This window comes from Ammospiza nelsoni, chromosome 8, assembly GCF_027579445.1.
Source record: "Ammospiza nelsoni isolate bAmmNel1 chromosome 8, bAmmNel1.pri, whole genome shotgun sequence".
In the NCBI taxonomy this organism is placed as follows: domain Eukaryota; kingdom Metazoa; phylum Chordata; class Aves; order Passeriformes; family Passerellidae; genus Ammospiza; species Ammospiza nelsoni.
The window spans coordinates 38,210,129-38,236,001 of NC_080640.1; the positions used below are offsets into that span (position 1 = coordinate 38,210,129).

At 41.7% G+C, this 25,873-nt stretch overlaps 1 protein-coding gene across 1 annotated transcript in view; it reads left to right on the plus strand.

Moving 5' to 3' along the window:
* Positions 1–22,417, plus strand: part of MYPN (myopalladin) — a 58,516-nt gene extending 36,099 nt beyond the window's left edge. The window contains exons 13-20 of the mRNA XM_059476902.1: positions 7,085–7,306; positions 7,749–7,898; positions 8,741–8,820; positions 9,324–9,450; positions 11,269–11,476; positions 12,567–12,732; positions 14,677–14,810; positions 17,868–22,417. Coding sequence (XP_059332885.1) covers positions 7,085–7,306; positions 7,749–7,898; positions 8,741–8,820; positions 9,324–9,450; positions 11,269–11,476; positions 12,567–12,732; positions 14,677–14,810; positions 17,868–18,037 — 1,257 coding nt within the window. The 3' untranslated portion in view covers positions 18,038–22,417. The remainder of the gene's footprint in view (positions 1–7,084; positions 7,307–7,748; positions 7,899–8,740; positions 8,821–9,323; positions 9,451–11,268; positions 11,477–12,566; positions 12,733–14,676; positions 14,811–17,867) is intronic.
* Positions 22,418–25,873: the final 3,456 nt, after the last annotated feature.

The following is a 25,873-nucleotide window of genomic DNA, read 5'->3' on the forward strand; positions in this document are numbered from 1 at the left end:
CATTCATCACCAGCAATAAAGAGATCCAGCATCAGAGCAGAGCTGGGAATTTTGCTGATGCTGCAGGAGACAGAGCAGGTTCCTCTCTGGGCTTCCACAGCCATGATGACCAGGAGGTGCTGACAGAAATACAAATATGACTTTGCCAAGATTCTAACTGCAACTTTGATCAAGTACATGCAACAACAAGCTGTCGTTTTCACCAGAAAAAAATGGCCATGCCCCTCATTTCTGCAGATGGTGGCAAGTTCTAGTGCCAGGTGAAACTTTGTCACGGCCAGGAGTGCTGAAAAAAATGTGATCCAGTTACACCCAAACATCTTCAGGAAGATTTGCTCAGTTCTTTCCAACAAAAGGGGCAGCAATGGCTTTATGCAATCCCAGGAAGGTGTTGGGACAAATCCCAGGACAGAGCAGACCTGACTCAGTGTCTTCCTTGGCCTGAATACAATTGAATTCCTGACTCTGCCCTCCCTTAAGGACAGGCTTCACTCCTTGCCAGTGGGTGTGTGTTGCGTTGGTGCTGAACCAGGCTGCTCAGATAATTCAGCATTCTTTAACAGCAGCAGAAAAATGTGGAAATCCCACCTTTCAGAGCAGCTCCTGTAACAGGGGGCCTGAGCTAGAAAAGCTAGGAAGAGAGCTAGGTGGTAGAAAACCACCTCCTCCAGCCCCAAGAATAAAACTTGAGACTTCAGGCACCAAGAGCAGGCCCCCAGCTAGCAGGACATTTCAAAGAGCATTTCAGCTCAATGATTAGGGTCCTCTCAGGAAGCTGTTAGCATTTTTTCTTCCAGATTGTGATGGAGAAAAGGGACAGAGGCAGACTGAGACAAAGAAATAACAAGATAATCACTCTACTGCCCGGGAACCAGGACAAAAATCTCCTGCATTCTTGTCCTTGCTGTGGTGGATGTCTCAGTATTTCTGCAAAGTGAAAGAGGACAAGAAGGACAAGGAAGGTCCCATGCACTCCCCTCCAGCCCCAGAATGTTTTATTGGCACAGAGCTGGGAGTTTCCTCGTGGAGGCTGACACTGGAGTGCTGTGAGAGCAAACATCCAAGTCTCATAATCTCAGTGAGGGTCAGGAACTGCAGCCCCTGAGGAAAGGAGCAGCCTGAGCTCCCCTCCCCAAATTCTGCCTCTCCAGTCCATGGGGCCTTTCATCTGCCCTACAAGTGAAATCTTCAGCCAGAATGAGTCATGTAGAAACAAAAATATGTGTGGGGAGAAAAGGAAATAAGGAGACTTTGGCAAATGGAAAAATATCAATGTCTAATGGAAACTAATTATTTTCCCCTGGTATTTGAAAGCATTCACAGGCTTCACCAATATAAATAAATCTATAAATGTTTCCTCTGTTAACAGAGGAAATTCAGCTTCACAGGCAAAACTTTAGAAATTAATGTTATTACCTCCTCAACATTTTGTTATACAAATAACATAAAATAGAAAAATTATGTCATTAAACCTCAAAATCCTGTACAGTAATAAAAGTAAATTAATTACTCATGCAATAATAAAGGACAGCAGAGTTAAACACCAGGGCCTGGTTTATACATTTTGGTTAAAAGAGTTACAAACCATGCTCACACACCTGTGTCATTTACTATGAAGAACATCAGGTTGTAATGCTGATTGGTTGTGTTGTACATAAGACTCAGATTGCAGCCTGATTTTTAAGACATAGAAAAACCTACAGCTGTTTAGAAAATTATGCACAGCCCTCACATGAATATCCTTCACCTCTGCTAGAGAATGCTTGGTAAGAAATTTCAGAGCAGAAGAGAAGCAGGGTTTGTCCAAAAGCTTTTTGATCACTAAAAGCCAAGGGCACATGCAGATGCCAGCTCACCACACAGGCCCTGACTGCAGTAATGCCCCAACACTGATCACACAGAACCACTGGATCTGCTGCTTTTGCCTCCCAGTGCTGAGAGGGAGCAGGGAGAGGAGAGAGACCCCAAAGTGAGCAGGAGATTTCAGGCACAGCAGCCCAGATTGGACTGTGGAGTTAAGGAGTGGTACAGCTTGGAAACAGATGCTGACATGCAATACATGCCACTTTCTTAGATAAACTGTTACATGGATTTAGAGTCATCCTGCCAAAAAGGCAATCTAGTAAAACTTACAAAACTGGGATTAAATCGGGAAATTTGTCTAGTGTTGGCATTAAGTTGGCAACAGAATTGTTTTTACATAGTATATGGTAATCAACATTAGAGTAGAGCTCCCCTAGGCTTCCTGTTTGTGGTAATTTCCATGAGTTACTATCCTAACATCAGATTATTTTGACTCTACAAGCTTCTACTAACTTGTTAGTATGTATATTCACTGAATATATATACTAAATGTATGTGTATTCAGTGAATCCTGCTAAAGATAAATTAAAATCCTGCTAAAGATAAATCTGAACTACAACAGATGCAGGATTTTAGAACTCATATTCATACAGAAAGGTGCTTAGAATCTAATGGGAATTACTACACTCTGTGCAATTCCCCTTTTTTGCCAAAAATCTTCCCAGGGAGCAGAAAGGCCTAGGTGTTAAATTACTTGACAAAACCTAGGAGAGCATGATCCAGCTCTGCTCTGTCGCAGATTTTTGTGTTACCTTAACAGCTCCCTGAGCTTCTTTAGGTCTCAATTTCCCACAGGTGAAACGCAGATGACAGCCCTGTGCCCTCAGATTGTCAGGAATGATGGTGATGGGGCCAAACAGATCCATCACAGAGACAAAATGCTGTGAACCTGCACCTTCAGCAAGGCTGGCACGATGCAGAGGAGATTTTGTTGGTAGTGCAGGACAAGCACAGCCCCCAGCAGCAGCCACAGCAACATTGCCAAGGCACAGCAGAGCGAGCAGGAGGAAAGCTGCGTTCCACTTCTCTGTCTGCCACACAGTTCCACCAGAGCAGTACCAAACCACTTCAGATGCACATTCAGCAGATTTTCTAGCTTTGCTTTGGCCAGTTTTAAGTCCTTTACCCTTCAAACTACACTGTGACAATATTAATACAGGCACCACTGCCTACTCCCCTTTTGCACACCGTGCAGGCTAAACAATGTGCATTAGATGCAGCAGAAATAGCCAGGTTTCCAAAGCTGCAATCTTCTCAGCCTACAGAAATATATACAATTATAGATGCATTATATGCATTATACTTTGTACAGAGCACTACACCACTGAAGAGGAGCCTGAATTTTTAGCTGGTAGCAATAATAATTTTAAATATCTGGCTACTGTAGTGAACAAGTGTGTGAATTACTGCCTGTAAAAGTTTCATGTTCTAGGAAAGCTGCCAAAAAAGGAGCTGCAATGCTACACTTCTGAGTCCAAACCAGAGCCTGAACCTTTGTGCTCCTTCCCTCAGTGTCCCCAGTATGCTGAACTGCAGCCCAGTTTTAACATTGTACCCGTGGCTACATGGGCTTCTTCTTTGTGTGACACTTGGTGAAATATTTGTCTGAACCACAACAACAACTCTTTGCCCTACACCATTGCTGTAATCACATTCAGAAATAGGTTCGTGGCTTCTGTGATAAACACAGATCTTCAGAAATCCATATTAACCACTCCTTTCTGTTCTTGCCAATCCTAAAAGAAAACCTACCAAACAAGCAAAAACCTCCAAGGTTATTCTCTGTATACAGAGGTGCATTCTCACTTCTGTCAGAGATTTCTATTCTTTATGAGAAGTTTGGTGTAACACCTTCAGCCTCTGAATGTTGGTGTTCAGATTTTCCCAGCAAAATTAACTTGGTCCTGTTGGTTTGGTTGTAAATTGATACAAGCATAAATATACACACAGAACAGGTTTAGAAAAGCAAAGACTGAAGTGTGAGGGCAACACACAGGGAACAGGGGCTGTGGAACCCTGACTTCAGTGTCTTTAATTCAGAAGGTATTTTTGAATAGAACTCCTTCAGACTGCTGCAGTCAGCCTGCCCAGCTCCCTGCAGTGACAGCCCTGTGCTGATGGTGCAGCAAAATGCTTCTGTCCTCACAAAGTGTCCCTTTTGTGCCTCTTTCTGTATACCCAGGGTCACATGCAAAGAAAAGTGGGAGAAAACCTGTCCATGATTCACCTCAAAGGGTCCCATGAAATGCATTCCTTCCTCTGTTGTATTTTCTTCTGCAAGCAGACATTTGAAAAGGAGTTAGTGCCCATATTTCTAAATGAAGTAGTCTGTAAGAAGTTAATATCCTCAGCACATCAGCCAGGAAAAAAATCATACATTGCATTCACTTTTTAGGACCTAAAGCAGACTCAAGGTTAATTTGGTTGCTTACAACTTGAAAATGATTGCTCCAAGTTTTATTTATGTTAGTTGGTTAGATCACTTAACACAGATCTGCACTTTTTGAGTAGAGGGAAAAAAGATGTAATTGTTTCTATCAGCATTATCTGGTTTCATCTGTAGGCCATCATGGCTCCAGCAACCATTCACTATTCATTTCTCATAACATACCATGACTTCTTTTGGACAGCAATGACTCTAGAAAAAAATCCATATGAAAAACTGCTGACTAAACTCAGCTGCCTATAAACAATACCGGACTTTGCCATCAGCTTGCAATATTTCAAAATTTAACTCTGTTCTGCAGCACTTTGCTCTGCACATTAACGTGATGCCTTCAAAGTGCAATGGCAATGCCTTTCTAGCCCATTTCTTCCCTCTGCTACAGCAGCCACTCCCTGATTGTTCCATGATTCTGCCTTCCTAAAGAGAACAGGGCTGTTCTCAGTGTCGAGGGTGAAACACCAATGGCCCAATTTCCCTTGGAACACTGGAACCAGTTCTTGCCACCTGTGTGGGAAAATGATCCATTTGGTTGGTGAGGAATCAGAGAAACTCCAGTTCTACCCTGGCTTTAATGAGATGAGAATCTGATCTCAGCAGCAATTTGCTGAGAGCTGCTGCATGAGGGCAGGGAAGCTGAGGAGATGAAACTCTATCAGGCTGTGGAGATGAAACTCTATCACCCCCAAGTCTTACAAACTCCTCAAAACTCCGCTGCAATATCTAAACTTTTGGCCACTTGTGTCTCCTTGGTCTCCCGAAGAAAGCAGGAGAGTTTGTCAGCTAAAATTTTTTGCTGCCTCCATCTTTTCTCCCTTTTCTCTGGAAACTGTTGGTCAAGAGCACAATCAGCAGTGAGATGGAATGGCCAAACGATCAGGGAGGTAATTGCCAGTGTTTTGGGATAACTGCTGGCTCTTTAATTAACTTCCTATAGGATTTCAGACAAGGTGCATCTTCTGAACCTTGTTTTTTCAGCAAATTGAATATACCTAAGGATTGGCTACACCTTTATTTACTGCTTTCAACAGTAAATAGAAATTTACTAAATAGTAAATTAAATTTACTACATTTTCAATAGAAGCAGGAAATCTCTGGGCTTAAAACCTGCACAAATCCAGGTCTGAGCAAACTGATTTGTCTTCTGCAGGTAATAGAATATTTCCCCCAAAAATTGCAGTGCAGCTGCAGGCTCCACATGCCCAGGACAAACACTGCTTTGGAGGCACAGACTGAAGCTGGCTCCTGCTCTGAGGCTTCTCAAGTCACAGCAAGAGAAATGTGGTCAAATGCCTCCTGGTCTAGACAGGAGATTTCCTCATGCAAAAGAGCAAAGTGATAAGACATTTCTGATTGAATTCAGGGGATCAGGAGAAAGTTCATAATCACATCAAACTATCTGGAAATGTTCATTTATGTAGGAATATGCTGGGTTTAGTGCTTAATCTTTTAAGAATTTTGCATTCTCAGATACACCAGCTAGAAATCTGTCCAAGTTTAATCTGATGTTAATTACTCTGAAAATATTTCCCTTTCTTCCTAATTTTCTCTTTTAGTTGGTATAGTTTTCCTTATTTAATTATGAATGAAAATATACAGCATTCATTTCTATAATTAGCAGGTGACTAATACTTGAATGCAAAATCCTCAAAACTTTGGTATGTTTTAATGATTTCTTTTGATCAACAGTGTGCAAGAGTATAATTTTTTTTTGACAGGGACTTAAGAGGAATTACATGTGTGATTTCTTTTGCTGCCTGTGAAAAAACTCAGTGTCATTACACTGTGCAGGCTCACTCTGCAGTATCTGTGCCTGCAAACCAAATTCAGTTCATGATGTCCTAGCTTTACTTAGGCTTTTTTATTTTCACTTGTAGAATTAGTCTAAAAGTGCTGCAAATACCCCAGTGTGCAATACTTTTTTCTTGACCTAGAGATGGGGCAACTGAGAGGAGTTTTAAAAACTACTATTTCTATTTTCAGTTTCATGAGAAGGGCGAGACAATACAGATGTTATAATTCACAGCATCACTATCAGAAGCCAATTATTTCCTAATTACAAGTGTTTCTTAGCCTATCAGCTTTTGCCACACTATGCAGTAAATGCCTTAAAGGCAATAATCTAAAATTATCCCTTCTAGGTCCTACTACAGTGCATCTTTCATAGTTCTATTGCTCCAAAGTATCTAGTTTTATTTGTAAGGCCATCTTTTGAAACTTGTTTCTGGCTCCACTTGACTCTCAACAATATCTCTGTCACAGACACATTTTGTGAAAAACCCTTTCCTTAGGATTTTTCCTCCTGAGAAGCTGAGAGGCCTCAGGAACAAAATGTAAGCACTGATTATCTGCTGCTGTGGAATGCAACAGGTGCATCTTTGATTAGTCCATGTTGGTTGTTTCTGATTAATGGCCAATCACAGTCAGCTGGCTCGGACTCTCTCAGAGTCACAAGCTTTTGTCATCATTTCTATTCTTTGCAGGCCTTCTGATGAAATCCTTTCTTGTATTATTTTAGTATAGTTTTAATATAATATATATCATAAAATAATAAATCAGCCTGCTGAACCATGGAGTCAGATCCTGCTCTCTTCCCTCTTCCTGGCACCCCTGCGAACACCACCCCACATCTCTGCCGTTCCACGGCATTTCTAAGTCAGCATTTTTATCTCAAAGTTTGCACAGTGTCAGGCCCTGAGCTGTCTCCAGCTGGATTTGCAGTGCCAGGCCCTGGCAGTGTGCTCAGGGCTGTCCCTGTCCCTGTCCCTGTCCCTGCAGGAGTACAGGATCTCCAGCTTCGAGCAGAGGCTGATGAACGAGATTGAGTTCCGCCTGGAGCGGACGCCGGTGGACGAGTCGGACGATGAAATCCAGCACGAGGAGATCCCCACGGGCAAATACATTGCTCCCATCTTTGATAAGAGACTCAAGCATTTCCGGGTCATGGAAGGATTCCCTATCACCTTCACCTGCAAAATAGTTGGAATTCCTGTTCCCAAGGTAGGTCACTCTCGCTGGAACTGCTAAGGAGCAAAACCCAACTCCCCAGCAGTTTCTGTTCATCCCTCCTAGGCACGTGGTTCTGTGGAGAGAGCTCCCAAATAAATCATTCCCCCACCTTCCTAAAAGCACAGTATCTGCTCCTGAGCATGCAGCAGGCCTTGAGTGCAACCCCCTGACTGCAGGAGACAGAACTGCTCAGCCCCAGAACTTCCAGAGAGATGAGACCTGATCTAAGCAGTAACGTGCTGAGAGCCAAGGAAAGAGAACCTGGCAGGCCCAGCTGTGATGTGCAGCTTCCTGAGCTCTACCTGGAATCACTGTTTCACATTACAACTGACCTGCAAAGGTCATAATAGTCTAAAATTGTATTAGCTGTCCCTCAACTTCTGTTATTTTTCTAGTCCCTGTTAAGTCACGGGGGCGTGTCTGATCACCACAGGTCTACTGGTTCAAGGATGGCAAGCAGATTTCAAAGAAAAACACACATTTCAAAATGAACAGAGAAGAGGATGGAACGTGTTCTTTACATATTGAAGCTGCTACTAATGATGATGATGGCAACTATACAATTATGGCTGCAAACCCACAAGTAAGGTGTTTTATTTTCTTTTACAAAAACGCTTGTTTCATCTTTTTCTAATATATATTAAGAAGAACACAAATTAGGCCACATGCTTTGACATCAAGTGGTGACTGTATCACAAATCAGGTGCTTCAGAGCACAGGAGAGGAAACCATGTACAGATGACTGATGAAACTACTCCCCTGTTACACAGATGGTTAAAAGCACTAAGGACATTTTCCCATGTTAGTAATTCCTGCCCGATCCCCTTCCCACTCCCTGTTGCTGGTAGGTACCTTTGAGATGTGCTGACAAGACTGACATGATGTTTCAGGCAGAAAGAATAGAGCAGGAACAAACAGTTAAATCAAATTTGGAACTGTTACTAAACAATATTCTTTATTCAGGATGCAAAGATACGGATCTGCAAATAGTCTCATTCCCTTATACCATTCTCCTTGACCCCATGTGCTAGCTTGGCTGTTTATTTAGAAGTACATTCATCAGGCAACTTTTTCCAGTTTAAAAGTTTCTCTTTTTTGAAATTATTTTTCTGTTCAGTTTCCATATGGCTGCATTTTAAAGCAGGCCAGTACAAAGGTACCAGCAAACGGTACCTGTGGCATGAATAAATAAAATCAGCAGGGACAAGCACCACTGCCAAATGCATTGGCACAGCCTGGAAGAGTTTGGGAAAGCCCTGCCTCAACTGCAGGCCGACAGCATTTGCTTTGGGGAAGTGGTGTTCTCACTATAGCTCAGCTGCTTTGTAAAAATAATCCTAGTGCACTGTAAGGCTCAATATTTATACTTTAAAACGAAATAAGCCGTTAACCAACTATTAATTGTGTTTCCATTGTGAATTGCAGGGGAGGATCAGTTGTTCAGGACACCTGATGGTTCAGAGTGTCCCTTTTCGGGGACGAATATCCACAACTCAGCCTCACAGGTGAAAGAAAAAAGTCCTGCAGAACTTCTTTATCCTTTTTAATGAAGGCATCCGAAATAGCCACTGCATTCATTGAACTTCAGTTCTCAGTCATAAAGTGGAAATAACAGCAGCAGTTCCCTCCCAACAGGTCACTTCTATGTGTTTGAAGGGCATCCTCAAATACAGGGAAGTCTAAGTACGATTTCATTTACTTGTTGTAGTGGAGCTAAAGGCAAGGGATGGATTAGCAAAATGAAATTCAGCCAAAAAAAGCAAAAATAAGTAAAGGCTGGCTTGGGAATCCAAGGCTACTACATGATATAGTTAACTGGATAATCTTTCTAAATGAAAATATGCAAGAATTAAATTACAATCAGTCCATTTCTTCCTGCCCTTTTATGTAACTCAAGCTATCTCTCCATCCTTTTCCTCAATCCTTTTCCTCAATTTCCTCCTTTTTTTTAAGCACTGGGGGGAAAAGCTTGCCTTCCAAGCAGAGCCATGTGATTTTTGCTTTGCAGAACACGGCCCCGGGTGCCGGAGGGAGACAAAGAGGCCGTGCAGGAACGCTTCTTCAGGCCACACTTCCTGCAGGCTCCAGGGGACATGGTGGCACACGAGGGGCGGCTCTGCAGGCTGGATTGTAAGGTATTGACTGCTCCTTCTGGTCACTCTCACTTTACCTCCCTCTGTACGTGCAGTGTTCTCACGTTCTTGAATGCATGCATGAGCTCCATTCAAAGTCTGGACGCTTCATTTTCAAAACTATTTCTTTATGCCATTGTCTCTGAGCTGATTCCAGGGATTTCTTTTGAGCAAATATTCCATGGGATGAAGAACACAGAAAACACAACCCAGAAACAGAAGGCTTGTCCAAATTACTAGATGTGCTCGCTGTGTCTTTTACCAGTATGAACTCCAGAAGTTCTGCTCCATTACCAGACTCTTAAACATAACCCAGAATAGCACAAAACCATGAGAAAGAGAGGATGCAGCAAAGAAAGAGGATTGCTTGGTGTTCAAACAAATGTTCCCATTGTACTGGACTGAATTAAGATTAGTACTCCCTGAAAAGAGGGGATGCAGTCCAGTTCATTTTATGCTTCCCCAGCATGCACAGAGGCAGGAACATCCCAATTTACTGATTGAAATCCTGGCATGAAAGAGCTGTCAGAGGTTAGAGTACACAGAGTGAATAGTGAACACCTTCAGGAGAATCATCTGCCCCAAGCTCTTCTGGAACCCTCTATGTCCCTGCAGTGCAGCAAAGGTGGCAGTGCTGACCCTGACCAAAGAGGGGAGAGGCTCTGAGGCACAAGTTAATGCCCTGAGGATGAGCAAGACTCATTATACTTAATTTACGATGTGAAGTTTACAAGGAGCATGCCAGAGAATTTGGTTATTCCCAGCTCTGCTGGCCTGGCAGGGCTTGTGAGGCCTTCAAGCATGCCTGGCATTGCACAGAGCTGGGAGAGAGCAGTCCCCACTCAGAAAATTCCACTTCCCTCTGTCTCTGCTTTGTAAAGTGTTGTTTGGAAAGCAGTATTCTAGACATGAGTAAGTACTGCTCCCTGTTGAAAAGGTTTTTAATACTACAAAACAGTCTAATCTTGCAAAAAACACCTAATTTGTAGTGCTCTACAGCATGCAAGTTCAACAGCTATGAAGTATTATATCATTCTTCATCAAATTTTACAAAATACAAAGTAATTTGTATTTAAACTCTTTAAACTCTGTAGTATTTTACATCAAGGAATTAGATTTCTATTCAGCACCAAAAAAAGGAAAACTAGCTAATTATTAAGAGTTTTTTGTGAATCTCATATTCTAATTTCATACTTCAAACCAAGTTTCTTCCTTTTTGACTAAGAAAAATGTAGATATTTCATGCATTTTTAAATCTTTTTACTCATTTGTTTTCTGGGTTTCTCCCTTTCAGATGCACTCAGCAGGGAAACATAAACAGAAATAATTTCAGCAGAATATAGAGAGTCTTTTGTGAATCTCATATTGTCATTTCATGTTTCTAAGTTTCTTCCTTTTTGACTAAGAAAAATGTAGATATTTAATGTACTTTTAAATCTTTTTACTTTTTTGCTTTCTGAGTTTCTCCCTTTCAGTAGCAGTCAGCAGAGAAACAAAACCAGAAATAATTTTAGCAGAATATAGAGAGTCTTTTGTGTATCTCATATTGTCATTTCATATTTCTAAGTTTCTTCCTTTTTGACTAAGAAAAATGTAGTTATTTAATGTATTTTTAAATCTCTTTAGTTGTTTGTTTTCTGGGTTTCTCCCTTTCGGAAGCAGTCAGCAGACAAACAAATCCCGAGACATAATTTATAAAAATAAATTTCTGGTGTAGATTTTGGCACGACTCAGGTGGCATTTGCAGGAAGGGCTGGCTGTGAGGTTCCCCAGCTGCGTGCCCCAGTGGCACCCAGCCTGGAGGTGTTCCCTGTGTGCCAGGTGAGCGGGCTGCCCACGCCGGAGCTGACGTGGCTGCTGAACGGCAAAGCCGTGCTCCCCGACAGCAGGCACAAGATGCTGGTCAGAGAGACAGGGGTGCACTCCCTGCTCATCGACCCCCTGTCCCTGAGTGATGCTGGCACCTACACCTGCCTGGCCACCAACAGGACAGGACAGAACTCATTCAGCCTGGAGCTCACCGTTGTAGGTAAGGAGCGCTGGAAAACTCACCTCAGTAATGACGTTATCTGCATGTGTTTCTTCAAACTCACCTACAGACAATTATAGTTCATAGTTAATAAATAGTTGATGCACTAAGAGTAGGAAAATCCCACAGCTGTAGACACAGACATGTAATTTTTACCTGTGTATTTCCCTCCCCAGCTGATGAGGGAAATGTGTTGTAGAAATCTTTTATGGAAAATCCTTTCCTTAGGATTTTTCCTCCTGAGAAGTTTAGAGGCCTCAGGAACAAAATGTAAACAATGGTTATCTGCTGCTGTGGAATGCAACAGGTGCATCTGGGATTGGTCTCATGTGGTTGTTTCTAATTAATGGCCAATCACAGTCAGCTGGCTCAGAGAGAGAGAGCCGAGCCACAAACCTTTGTTATCATTCTTTGCTATTCTATTCTTAGCCAGCCTTCTGATGAAACCTTTTCTTCTATTCTTTTAGTATAGTTTTAAGGTAATATATACCATAAAATAATAAATCAGTCTTCTGAATTATGGAGTCCGTTCCTCATCTCTTCCCTCACCCAAGAACCCCTGTGAACACCATCACAGAAATGCACCTGGTGCTCAGATGAGTCCTGCTACTAAGAGAGTGCCAGAAGAATTCTGCCTCATTATCACCCATCCTCACTTTCTCCCCAGAAAATCCTTAGGGTTTGAATTCATAATATATATGTTGAGGTATTCCAGATTTCAGCCCAAATTTTATTGGTTTAAAAATGTTTTTAAATAGAAAAAAATTAATCTGAATATTGCTCTTTAATAAAGCCTTAAAATATGTGAGATATTGAAATTTATAGATCTGGCATTCATTTTCTGCAATGGTAGTATGTTTAGACTCATTAGACATGCATATATTCTTTTATGAACATCAGTTCTGCCTATTATTTACTTTATGTTCCCTTACAGAGGCTGTATCATGGCAATTCACTTCCCTTCCAACATCCCACTACAAATTCACAACCTATTTTGCTGTCACAAGAATAACTTTTAATCATGCTCTCCCATGCTATTCAAAGAGAAACAAAGAATGAAATACCTGTTGTTGAATAATTCTCTTTGCAGCAAAGGAAGTCAAGAGAGCCCCCATGTTCCTGGAGAAGCTTCAGAACTGTGGAGTTCCAGAAGGCTACCCTGTCCGATTGGAGTGCAGAGTTGTGGGAATGCCACCTCCCGTATTCTTCTGGAAGAAGGACAATGAGACCATCCCATCCAACAGAGAGAGGATGAGGTACCGTGACACCGTGCCTGAATTTCCTGTGCCTGGACCAGCAGCTTCCATGAAAAGTCTGTGCTGAGTGCAGATCCCAGTGCTGGGCAGCAGCTCCTTTCACCCACAGAAAGCTGCACGAGCCTTGCTTCCCCGTGGTTTGTTCCTTGGTTCAGAACAAAGGCACGACGCTGCCGTGCCTCAGAGAGTGGGACAGAGGCTGCAGGCTGCCAGGGTGCTGGATCCCCTTACCACACACACCCTGATGTGGTACCTCAGTGCCCTGCAGGTGCTGGATCCCCTTACCACACACACCCTGATGTGGTACCTCAGTGCCCTGCAGGTGCTGGATCCCCTTACCACACACACCCTGATGTGGTACCTCAGTGCATTGCAGCACCTTGTTCTCTCCAAGCTCTGTTTTCCCACTTTACTTCCAACTAGGTATGAATTCAAATTCAGAACAGTTTCAGTGCCCCAGAGCATGGATAACAGAGAATTTATCATGTCAAATAAAGAAACTGAACAAAGTTGGTCACAAACAAAGGTAAAGCCTTTTATCCATGCTTACAAAATACAACAAAGTTCAGGTTCACCTCTTGCAGCCAAATGCAGCACTATTTTTTAATTTTTGCAAAAACAAGAGCTGATGAAATAATGTGCCTGGCTGTAATTAATGATAAGTGAAGTGTTTTCTTTTTTTTAAATATTTCTACTTCAGCATCTATCTGATTTTTAGTATTTTATTTCACTTGGCTCCAAGTATCAACTTGCTGCAGTCACTGGATCTTTGAGATCAGCTTCAAGAAGTCCCCATCCCTTCCCACACAGGCTGTGAGTGCAGCAAGCTGCTCAGGGATGGACACCAGGCACAAGGAAAGCATTCTTAGAAAACTCTTTTATGGTCACCACCCAGAGACTCTCCAAAATCCCCACCTAACCCTGACCCTCTGCAGCCTACAGGCTCTATGGTTTGGGCCCTGTCCTGTTTAATATTAATACCTTTATAATCGGGAGGAGGGAATTGAGTCTGCCGTTAGCAAATTTATGATTACATACATAAAGATGTTCCCCTTTCATAGGGATCGTGGTTCTACACACACACATGTTGTAGTCGCTGGAAAATCAACAACTCTCCTAAAATGCCACGTTTCCAGTTGTTTCACAAAAGGTTAGAAAACAAATTTTGCTTCAGCTGAGCAGAGGAATGGCTAAGGGAAACCTTCCCAGCCCACAGGAGCAAGGATAAAGGCTGTGACAGCTCTGCTATCCCAGCCAGCTGAGAGCAGAAACCCCAAAGGCTCCAGTGGCTGTGACAGACCCAGGGCAGCATCACCCCTCCTGTCCCTGTCCCAGCTCTCTGGTTCCTGCCTGAAGCCAAGAGAGGCTTCTGTAGCACAACAGGGACACACAGCAGCTCCTGCACCCCAGCACGAGGCAAATTGTGTAGTGCTGGGAACAAAGGGTGAAATGTTCACTTTTTATTGGAGCACAAAATGTCCTCTTGTCCTGCACGCCCGTGGTTTCGTTCCAGTTCATATGGAAACAAAATCTCAAATTTCAGAACATCCTGGAATTTCAAGTGTTCTGAAGTGCTCATCTCACTTCTGTTCCTTTATAATGAGAGAAGCACTTGGCTTGATAAAAAGGACGAGGCTCAGCCTAGAGAGCGGAGGAGTCTCAGTTCTGTTACATCCTGCTGGAAATTGCAGCCACAAAGCCTCAGATCACTGGAGAGCCAAGGAAGTGAACAGTGAAGCAGGTTTCTTTCAGAGTGTCAGCCAAACAAATCTTTCTGATTTTCCCACTTGGTCATTTTCTCATGGAAATGTATTGACTGTAGACCGCTGCCTCTTTGGGAGCAGAGATGGCAACATTTCTGCTTCATATTCGATATACATTTATTAAAATCTGAAAGCGGACGTGCTCGTGAGAAGTACTAATTCCCAAACACTTGTTTTCCAGCATGCACCAAGACACAACGGGGTATGTGTGCCTCCTGATCCAGCCTGCCAAGAAAGCAGACGCTGGCTGGTACACCTTGTCTGCAAAGAACGAAGCTGGCATCGTCTCCTGCACTGCCCGCCTGGACATCTATGGTAGGTTGGATGAGAACAGACATTTTAAAAAAACCCAAAAAAGCAAAGAGCCCGTGTTTTCAAACTCATATTTCCAGTTTGGTTTTTAAACCCCAGCTAATATGAGAAGTGAGTCACCGGCACATCTCTGTCAGCCTCCTGCCACCTTGTGGTGGTATGGGCAACATGGAAGGCTCGAGAGAGGGGAGGCTGATTTAAGAAAGGTGAAACAAAATTTAAAATTTCCTTAGGTATCTAAATGCTGAAAGACATAAATTTTCAAATGAAAGGTTCAAGGCACAAACAGGAAAAATACAGAAATCAAGAAATGCTTCCCAATTCCAACCACATTTTCTAAGATAAGTAACTCATACCCCAAAGTGAGTGACAGAAGTAATTTTTCTTTGTGCTATTTTGCATGGGTGGAGTCGAGGGATGGTAGGTGTGGTCTGATATTTGCAACTCTGCATGCAAAGGAAAATAATAATGACTTCAAGTAGAAACAAAATTGGGACTGCAAGAAAAAAGGAGCCTCTTTTTAAATTATTTCCAGATAGATAGGGTTAAAATTCAGCATGGAAAGATATGTCCTGTCAATGCTTAACATGTAGATTGTTGTCTCCCACACTAAGTTATCTGAGAGCATTGGAGCCTGAACCTGACTTCCATTTTCATACCCTTTTCATTTTAACTGCTGACAGATATGTCTCTCTAATTGGGGGGCAGACCCATATGGATAAACATTGGCAAAGATAATATAATTTTCCCTTGTCTGAAGTGTTTTAGGGATAGCAACTACTAGATATTATGTAATAAAATATTTTTACAAAATTTTAGCATATGGGAGCATGTAGAATTGTACTTTAAAATTACCGAATATGTGTCTTTGGAATACATTTCTTTCAGTATTTAAAAAAAATTCTAGAAAACATGTTAGTAGTTGTAACTACTACATGGCAATAAAAATTGCAATCACTTCCTTGAAGAAAAGCCATCCAGAGGATGAAGCAGAACAGAATCAGAGCCCTGGCCACTTTGTTCATCTCTGTTCATGCTATGTATGTTTCTAGTTCTGATTGCAAGGGCTCTGGAGAAGGCTCCAAAGATTCAACCACTAAATTCTGGACTTTGTGAAATCCATGCAAACACTGCCACTGAATTGAACAGGGATGAAATCTTATCTGTAGACTTCAAGGGAAAATTGCTGAACATAAAAACAATGCCAATGATAAGATTTGAAAGAACAGACCCTAACCCAGAGAGCTCAATGCTGTGCTCTCCTCAGGGATGTTGGGAGCAACTTCCCGGCTGTGAAAAGGCCAATCACTTGTTTTTAAATTGTTAAAAGTTGAATAGTAATAAAATGGTTATGAAAATAGTAATAGAATTAGAGTAATAATAATTTGGACAATTTTGATTAGGACAATATGAGGCAATAAAAACAAAGGTTACGGATGTCTGGGTACCTTTTCCTGGGCAGCACAAGCCCGAAAAAGGCCCCACGTTAACAGAGGATTGACCCTTAAAAGCAACAGCCTGTTGCATATTCATTCACCTCATCCATGATGCATAAATTCCATTCAAACACAGGATTCTGTCTGGGCAGTGTCAGCTTCTTCCTCCTAATCCTAAGGCACCTTCAATCCTTAGCCAGGCAGGAAGAAGTCAGCTTCTTCTGATAATGGAGCAATAAATTCTCTTTCCCTGAAAGATTCAGGTGTCCTGTGGCTGCTATCTGGTGCAAGCACCTCATTCCTTTCTTAAAATAACCCCCCACTCACATAGTTCCTATTTTAAATACAAAAGTTCCCTTTAACTACAAAACTACATTTATTAAATGCATACATTCTATGTCTATTAAATATATATTTATTTAATATTTTTACATATTAAATATATAATTATATATTATATTGAAATGTTAATGCAGCACTACTAATCAATACTAGAAAATACAGATAGTAAATAATGTGTAGAGCCATATGAGGTGCACTTGTGACATGGGTGTGTGGATGGGTGTCCATTGTTTCTCCCATGTGTGGATGGGTGTCCATTGTTCCTCCCGTGTGTGGATGGGTGTCCATTGTTTCTCTGGTGTGTGGATGGGTGTCCATTGTTTCTCCCGTGTGTGGATGGGTGTCCATTGTTTCTCTGGTGTGTGGATGGGTGTCCAGTGTTTCTCCCGTGTGTGGATGGGTGTCCATTGTTTCTCTGGTGTGTGGATGGGTGTCCATTGTTTCTCTGGTGTGTGGATGGGTGTCCATTGTTTCTCTGGTGTGTGGATGGGTGTCCATTGTTTCTCCCGTGTGTGGATGGGTGTCCAGTGTTCCTCCCGTGTGTGGATGGGTGTCCATTGTTTCTCTGGTGTGTGGATGGGTGTCCATTGTTTCTCTGGTGTGTGGATGGGTGTCCATTGTTTCTCCCGTGTGTGGATGGGTGTCCAGTGTTCCTCCCGTGTGTGGATGGGTGTCCATTGTTTCTCTGGTGTGTGGATGGGTGTCCATTGTTTCTCTGGTGTGTGGATGGGTGTCCAGTGTTCCTCCCGTGTGTGGATGGGTGTCCATTGTTCCTCCCGTGTGTGGATGGGTGTCCATTGTTTCTCCCATGTGTGGATGGGTGTCCATTGTTTCTCTGGTGTGTGGATGGGTGTCCATTGTTTCTCTGGTGTGTGGATGGGTGTCCATTGTTCCTCCCGTGTGTGGATGGGTGTCCATTGTTTCTCCCATGTGTGGATGGGTGTCCATTGTTCCTCCCATGTGTGGATGGGTGTCCAGTGTTCCTCCCGTGTGAGGAAGGATGTCCAGTGTTCCTCCCGTGTGTGGATGGGTGTCCATTGTTTCTCCCGTGTGTGGATGGGTGTCCAGTGTTCCTCCCGTGTGTGGATGGGTGTCCAGTGTTCCTCCCGTGTGTGGATGGGTGTCCATTGTTCCTCCCGTGTGTGGATGGGTGTCCATTGTTTCTCTGGTGTGTGGATGGGTGTCCATTGTTCCTCCCGTGTGTGGATGGGTGTCCATTGCCCCCCTGAGAGCCCAGCCAGGGTCTCTGGAGCGCGCTGTGTCTGTGTTTGTGTCGCTGCAGCCCAGTGGCACCGGCAGATCCCGCAGGCTCTGAGGCTGTGGCCCGGGGGCAGCCGCTACCCCTCCGTCACCAGCCAGGGACTCGACTCCTTCTGTGCCTTCCCTGCTGCCGAGAGCCCCGTGCTGTTCTCAGCCCCCAGGCACAAGCTGGTGGAGAGCGAAGAACTCTGAAAAACAAACACCCCTTCCAGGTGCGCCTGCGGAGGTACTCAGAACTGTGAAAAATAAATAATAAAAACAAAAAGAAGTACAACTCACCGTGCTCAAGGTTTACAAGCAACTTGTTTGTAATTAAGTGTTCTGCTGCTGCAAGTGCTGCGAGTAACATATGGTACAAGACTTTTGCATATGATTTTAATGCAGGATAATTGTGGTATGGAGTGTTGTGCAATAAATTCAGTACTGTGTAGTTTGCTAAGAATTACATGGTAAACATAGTTTTCAGCACCTAAAAGCCAATACCACTTTTACTTCTTGAATTCGAGCTACTGCACTGTAGCTGCCATGGTAAAGATTAACTGGAATACTGCCAGTGAAAACACTGACATTACAGTAACACCAATCCTGAATGAGGGTAAACAACAAGACTTTGAATGTAACTTAAAAAAACATGCCAAATAATCACAGAGCACAAGTTAAATGGAAAAGATGTAACTCATTTTTATATATGATTATTATTATTATGCCAGCCTATTCTAGAATTTTTGAACTCCAGACTAGGTATATATAGCAATTCATGTAGGTACAGCTGTATACCCTGAATATTTATATCTGTGTGTGTGTGTACTCTATGAACTGTGTATTCTTGGTGTAAGGGTTCAGAAAATAAGGTACAAGGCATGTGCATAAGGCACATAGGAAATGGAAATTCCTCTTGTCTGAAGCATGTTCTCTTGAGCCCATAGCTGAAATTATTTACCAGATGTGCTTCATACTTTTTTCTTCACCATGTTAGTGATCCTCTGACTTTAACATGGATGATACCAAACTTGTCACTTCATGGCTTTCAAATATCAGTTTCTTTTTCCTAATTTTTAATGTGCATCTACCATCTAACTCATTTTATAGCTAAATGGAAAGGAATTGTGACCTGGTAAACTTTTACCACCATGTAGGAAATTATCACAAGTGTGGTGTCTAATAGGAAGACAGAAAATTCTGTTAATATACAAGAGTTAAGAAGTTAAGCAACAGTCATATGCAAAAAGCTAAAAAAACCCAACAGTAGTAATAAATAAGGCAAATGATTGAAAAATCTACAGAAGGTATTAAGTGACAACACTTAATGATTGATTTAAATATATTTGGCATCTGTACAATTGCATCAATACCCCCAGCTGTTAAAATCTGTGAATGTTTAAGATGTTTTCCTGCATCTTTAAATTACTCCTAACCCTCTCTGTAGACATTGGTTTCAAGCACTCCTTACTTACTGCTTTCAACATGGCTGCAGAATGCCACAAAGTCATGATCAAAGTCACAGAGATGGAAAAAAGTTTAACAGATGCTTTCATTTTAGACTATTTTTGGGGATTCTTAAAATTTAAAATATTAACTTAAAAAAAAAGTCCATATGCAAAGAAAACAATGAAGAGTTATGTTAAGAGCAAAAGAATATTGGATATAGCCAGAGACTGAGAAAGAGAATGTCTTTCATTGAGCTTCCCACAAATAGAGCTTCTGCTGTTTCCTAACTGTTGATTCCCTCAGGATTTAGAGGAAGTGAATTTCTTGTGTTGTTTTACTTCCCACCTGAGTGAACACCATAAAACAACACCATCATTATAACTCTCATGCTTTTGTTAGGAATCTCAGGCAACTCAAGCCTGGACAGACCAGAAAGATAAAACCCAGAATTATCCTAAGGGTTAAAACAAGGTACAGGGGTTTCCAAGGGAAAGCAGATGTTGCCCACATTGTACCTCTTCCCTGGCAAACAAAATAAAACTCATGGCTATTGAAAGAGATGCATTGAGTTAAGTGACTTCAGTAATGAGATGCAAACCCTAAGACATTCTGTGGGTCTGATCTTCTAGGACAGAGAATCTACTGCTCCTGTTTCCTTCTTTTGGTTCTTAGAATGGCTTAAGGATTCCAAAACTACTCCCAAAATTTCAAGTTTCCCACATTAGTTACTACTGTTGGAAAAACAATCCAAGAAAAGTTATTGGATTTTGCTTGCTTAATTCAGTGCTGCTGGGAAATGGAAAGGTAGGAAATTAGGACACAAAAGATCAAACTCACACCTACAGCCCTGGTCATGCCATCATTTCACAAAGCAGAGAGCAGGTTTTGAACTCAAATACTCCAGGTTGTATATTGGCCATCAGCACAAGCTTAGCCAAGAGATTGCCTGCTTGGAAGTTCCCTGTGGCTCTTTCCTGGCTGACAGTGAGGGGTTGGACCAGATAAACCCCTGAGCTTCTTTCAGACCTAAATCACTCCGCACTTCCTAAATTATTTTATTTCCCGCTGCCTGTCTAGATATCCCACCTGGATTAGGTTACCTGTCAGCTGAGCAGAAACTCAGAATTCAAGCGAGCACAAACTTTTCCTTTTTGCTGGGCTCCAACCCATTAGGCAAGGCCAGCTCCAAGAGCTCTTCACACAGTGTAGAAGACAGGAATCTGGTACTCCCCACTGGAAATACCAGGTTACCAGGGCTGGAAATATACTGATCAGTATTACTGACAGAGCAGTGCTTCTCTCAGACATCACACCCAAAAACTCAGTGCAAATTGAAAGACAAAGTGCACAGTGCACAGGGCAAACCATCTCTCTTCACCTTCTCTCTGCAATACCAGAGGAGTGTCCCCAAACTGTCATCGTTATCAGCTGAGCTGACATGCTGACCATTATGTGGTGAAATGTTTCTTAAAATGTCCGTTCAGTTCTTTGGAAGTGGGAGGACAAGAAGCTGAAAGACTTTTCCCAAAGATCTGAGTAAGAAGGATTAATCCTTAGTCATTCAAGAAGGGGCCCCAGAAATCTAAGTGAGAGTCGTGCTACTGAAGGTAGATCACGAAAAATGAACTATAGCTGAACTATAATATTCTCTCCCCAAACAGTATTTCCTAACAAAAAGAACAAAACTCTTTACATTTCCCTAAAAAATGCAGAAGCCAGCAATTTCAATTCCTTTCAGTAGCTCAGATGAAAACCAGCTCATACCCTGGTCCCAAATGGCCTGGAGGTGTTACATTTTCCTCCCTAAATAAATGCCACAGGACATTTCCCCCCTGTGTGCTGAGCCCGTGCAGAGAGCCTGCAAAGGCAGCTGTGGGAATGGATGGCAGTGCTGCTGGACAAGTGCTATTGATGTGCTCATCACAGGAACTTGCAAGAAAACAACACCAAAATTACCTTTGTGCTAAGTGGTGGAAAAGACGTGTTACACCTTCCCTAAAGTCACTGCTAGTTCTTAACCTGCAAAACCCATGAAACCACCCCAGAGTGGAGCACAATGCTAAGTGTGATACAGGAATGCTCGTGTTTGGAACCTCTCAAGTGTTCACTGATTCACAATCTTGTAGGTTTGTTTGGTTTCCCATTTCCTGCCAGTCCTGGTTTGCTGTACAACCAATCAGAGGTACGGTTTATTGCACACTACAGCAGAAATGACATCTTTGGTGTTGCAATTCTAGATTTCAGAAAGTTTTCTTCCTGCTTTAAACTTTTGGTCCAGACTGATGCCAAGCCAGCCTGCAGCAGCATTACAGATGGGGCTGCACTGGTGTCATTGGACCTCCTGCCCTAAAACCACCGGACTGAGTCCCACATGGAAGGTGGAGCAACCCTTCCGAATGCCTCATGTGGGAATTCATAAAGTCAGAGGGGTTTGGGAACCCTCACATCTGCTAACATGAGGAGATGAGAGCACACACTGCAAAAACACACTGCAGTTTGCATCTCAATGTGTGAACAACCGCCAGTCCCAATCGTTTGCAGCAATTGTAGGTACTTCAACCAATAAATCTGGAATGCAGATGCATTCCAGAACTGGGTTCTTCATGCTACCAGGTTTAAAAGCACTAGTTTCTGAAAAATGTCTTTACAAAACCTAATGAAACATTTCTACTGTTAATACTGGAGAAGTGATTCATTGAAAATTGCCTCATTATTTTCAATGCAAAAATGTTCACTTTGAGCCTTAACATTCTAAGCTAATATTCTTCTTGATTAAAGTTGATTTTTTTTTCCAAAGTCATTCTCATTGGGAAGAAAAATGCTCACGTCACTTTTATAGTATATTTTAACTGCACATGAAAGGAAAAAAAAACCCACCTGACTGTTCAGTAATGTATTTCCCTTCATCTCTCCTGAACTTAAATAAATGCTTCAGAGTTGCATACAAGACTGTGTCTTTCACATGTTCAAATAATTGTGAAAATGTGCAACAATGCCAGAAGTTTTCTCAGAACTTTGCTGCGACAGCTGGTTAATGAAATCAGACTACATTATTTAGAAGAAAATCATAAATATTGTCAAGTTATATACTAGCCATGCTTCTAGCAGGTAGCTGTGAAATAAAGTTGTTGCTTTTTTAAACAATTCTTGGTATCAGTTCCTATCAGTTCTGAAATATACTCCTGTGGAATTGTCCATCACATTTATTGCATAATCAAAAGATATCTTGGGCCATATGTGTGTGAATTTAAGTGGAGTTCTCCATTGATGCCAGTGGGAATTCTGTCCAGGAACTGCCCATCCTTTATGATCACACAGTCTGTTAGTAACAGAAACACAGTTTTGTAAAGGAATGCAAGAACATTGAAGACAACCTGAAAATTTACAAGAAAATATTACTATGGACCTCAGGTTGCAGGAAGCCAGTCAAAAATGAACTTCTTATTTCTTGGAGTTATGTATGCAGACACTTCAAGCAAATTTTAAGACATATTTTGCTAATTTCTATACAAATGCTAATTTCTATACAAATGAAAACTGAACTCCAAATTAAAAAAAAAAAAAAGGTAGACAATATGAAAATGTACTCTTTCGTAGAAGAGTATATTTTTGTATTTTTTAATAGTGTATAAACATGGGGTTGGTTAGGGGTTTTGAAGCCAGGTTTGTTTGACATGTAATTAAAGTTTAAAATATAGAGAATTTTTAGGAAGTTCACAAGTACCAGGTGAAATAAATGGTTTTTTAAGCTATCTGCGTAGAGGAAACACTGGACTGCTTCTTCCATGAATAAAATGTCTTCATCCTCAGTGCACTTGGCTTTTTCCTCTGGATATTTTGTAGAAATAGAAGAGTTGAACGTATTTAGAGCAAAAAGCAGGTCTTCTGTGAATTATTTTAAAAATCTGGACAAATTTCACTCCTAAACTACACAGAAGCACCTCCATATTGCTCAGCTCAAATAGCTGGAATCCCAAGAGTAAGGGTACCTATGTTAAGGCCAAAGCTTCCTCTGGCAAATCAATTCCTTTGGCCTGGAAATAGAACTTTTTAGAATTTGTTCCTAGTGAATCCCATCACAGGAGGGACTTTCACAAAGATTTCACACAGCAAGTTTTACTCAACAATAGAGAGGGAGTGAGCTAAATATTGAACTACCTAATGATACTCAAGCTTTCCCCCAAGCTGCACTGGCCTTACTTTACAAATGCAGAGCTGAGGTCAGGGACATTTTTACTTTCAAGAATGGGCACTGCAGCTCCAGTTCAGAATTCCAGTCAAGAACTGAGACTTTTCCTGTGTGTATGTATAGTACAAGATGGACTGTGCACTAAATATCTCATAAATGGCGAGATGGAAGACAAAAGCCTAAAATTTTGGGATGAATGGAAGTTGAAAGGCATGGTGATGATGAGGAAGAAAGCACTGAGGTTTTATTACTAACACACATTTTGGGAATGTGCTACTCTAATTCTGCTTTTAGCCAGTTAAAAATGCCACTCTAGTTCCAAGCTCAAACTTCTTGGCTGGTCAAAAAAAGGGTGATATGATTGAAGAATCATAGAAGCACCTGCAGCTTCAAACGGAAAACCCTGCAGAAAGTCCTTTCAGAAAAATAGAGGGTAATTTCCCCCAAATAGTTCATTAGAATTTCACACTGAGTTTCAACAGTGCCACACATATGTGTACAATATGCAAGACACATTAAATGAAGCAAGCATTTGTCACCCCAAAGCTCCCCCAATAACGTGGTTCTACAATTACAGTGATAACTGCACCTGATGTAGTACTGACACTACAAACAGAAGTACTTCAGGTTTGCACTGTTCAGTGGGACAGACTGATGAGCAGACAAAACTCAGCCTCTAAGAATACACCAAGCTCTGAGCATCTGATCTTATTTGAAGGCCCAACAGAAGCCATAATTATTTAAGGGGAGGGGGCATGAAATGCCCACCCCAGCAAAGTCCAGTTCAGGAGGTGGCTCAGAGCCATTGCCTGACCAGCATCAAGAAGTCAGTGGAGAACAAATATTTGGGAGTAATAATCAAACCCAAGTCAAACTGTCAAGTTTACACTTTACAAATGTCACTGAAGTATCTGTAAAAAAAGCTATTAAAAGAAATCAGTGAGTTACTGAATTGGTGTTGTGTTTGAGAAGTCCCAACCAGCATGGATATTATCTGCTTTTCAAACTGCACTCAGACAGAATTTTTAATGATCAAACTTTCCCATCACCTCAACTCATTCCCCAAAAGGATTTGACAAATAATCAATAGACAGACAGCTGTCTGTGCACGACACAGAATTTACTCTGCTGCCTTCACTACTACGCTGAACTGAAAATCCCAACTTCAACATTGCACCCTCCCAAAGAATAAAACCAGTACAGGATTGGATAAAATCACTAATTTCCCAGCAGCAATATTACTAATTATAAATAAAAATAAACATTCATGTCCCATTAGCACAACAAAATCTAAGAGAATGGGGATTACAGAGGATTACAACTTTAACCATACTGGTCAGAAGCAGAGATTGATACCATGACCTGACTTATAAGTGCTCACTACCTACATACTGCACTGAAGTGCTTTGCAGGACTTCAGTTTCAATTCTTAATGACTTCTGGTAACATGAGCACAGATATTTCATGGGTTTGTGTTGATTTGTTCCTCTTTATGAGAGTTTATTACCATTTAATAATACCTTCCCTGGATACTAATCCGTTTTTTAAACTATATCATCACATGCAGCATAAAGTACAATGCTGCACAGAAGAAACAAAATTGGAAGAGAAATGGCTGTTGAGTACTTTTACCTGAATGACTGCAATGTCATGTCCCACAAAAACAAATCATATGTCAGTGGCACAGAAGCATCAGTCGTGTTCTTGCACCATATTCTGCCATTTATCCTTTTGCACTGTATTCCCCTTCCCACCTCAGCTTTAGGCAATCTCTCACTACTCCAAGCTTTCTATGTCATATAATCACATGGCTTATTTGCATCCAATTCCTGTTCCAGTATAAAACCCACTGCTGTTGGCAGGGCAGGTGAGACTTTCTGCCTGAAGTTTACAGCTGGTACTTTAGGGTAAGATAACAAATAATTTAATTAAGAATTGTATTCATTGTTATTACATACATAAACTTGCCACTTAATGGTAAGTAATATTCACACAGTGGTAACCTATGTGATGGAAAGCAATTAATTCTACTGTCTGAGTAACATGACTTCATATCTCTGAGGTTGAACCCACTTTCAGCTTGCTGATAAAGATCTAATGCAATTCACACGAAGCAAGGCCCCCATTTTAATAATTAACACTATTCATTACCTTTAAAGAGCCTAAATCCACATTACAAACCCATTCCTGAATGCCAGTGTTCAAAGGAGATAGTTGCTCAGAATGCACAGTGTGTTTAAGGCAGCCTGAAAGCCATTCCATGGCAGGGCAGGAAAGGCAGGAGCAGGGACAGGCACAGGGAGGGCAGGACTCTGTACTGCTCCTCTCCCCCAGACACGGCTCACTTCCTACCCATGCCTTTGTTCTTCTCTGAAAGCTGCTTAATTGTCGAAAATAACTCCTATCAAAGC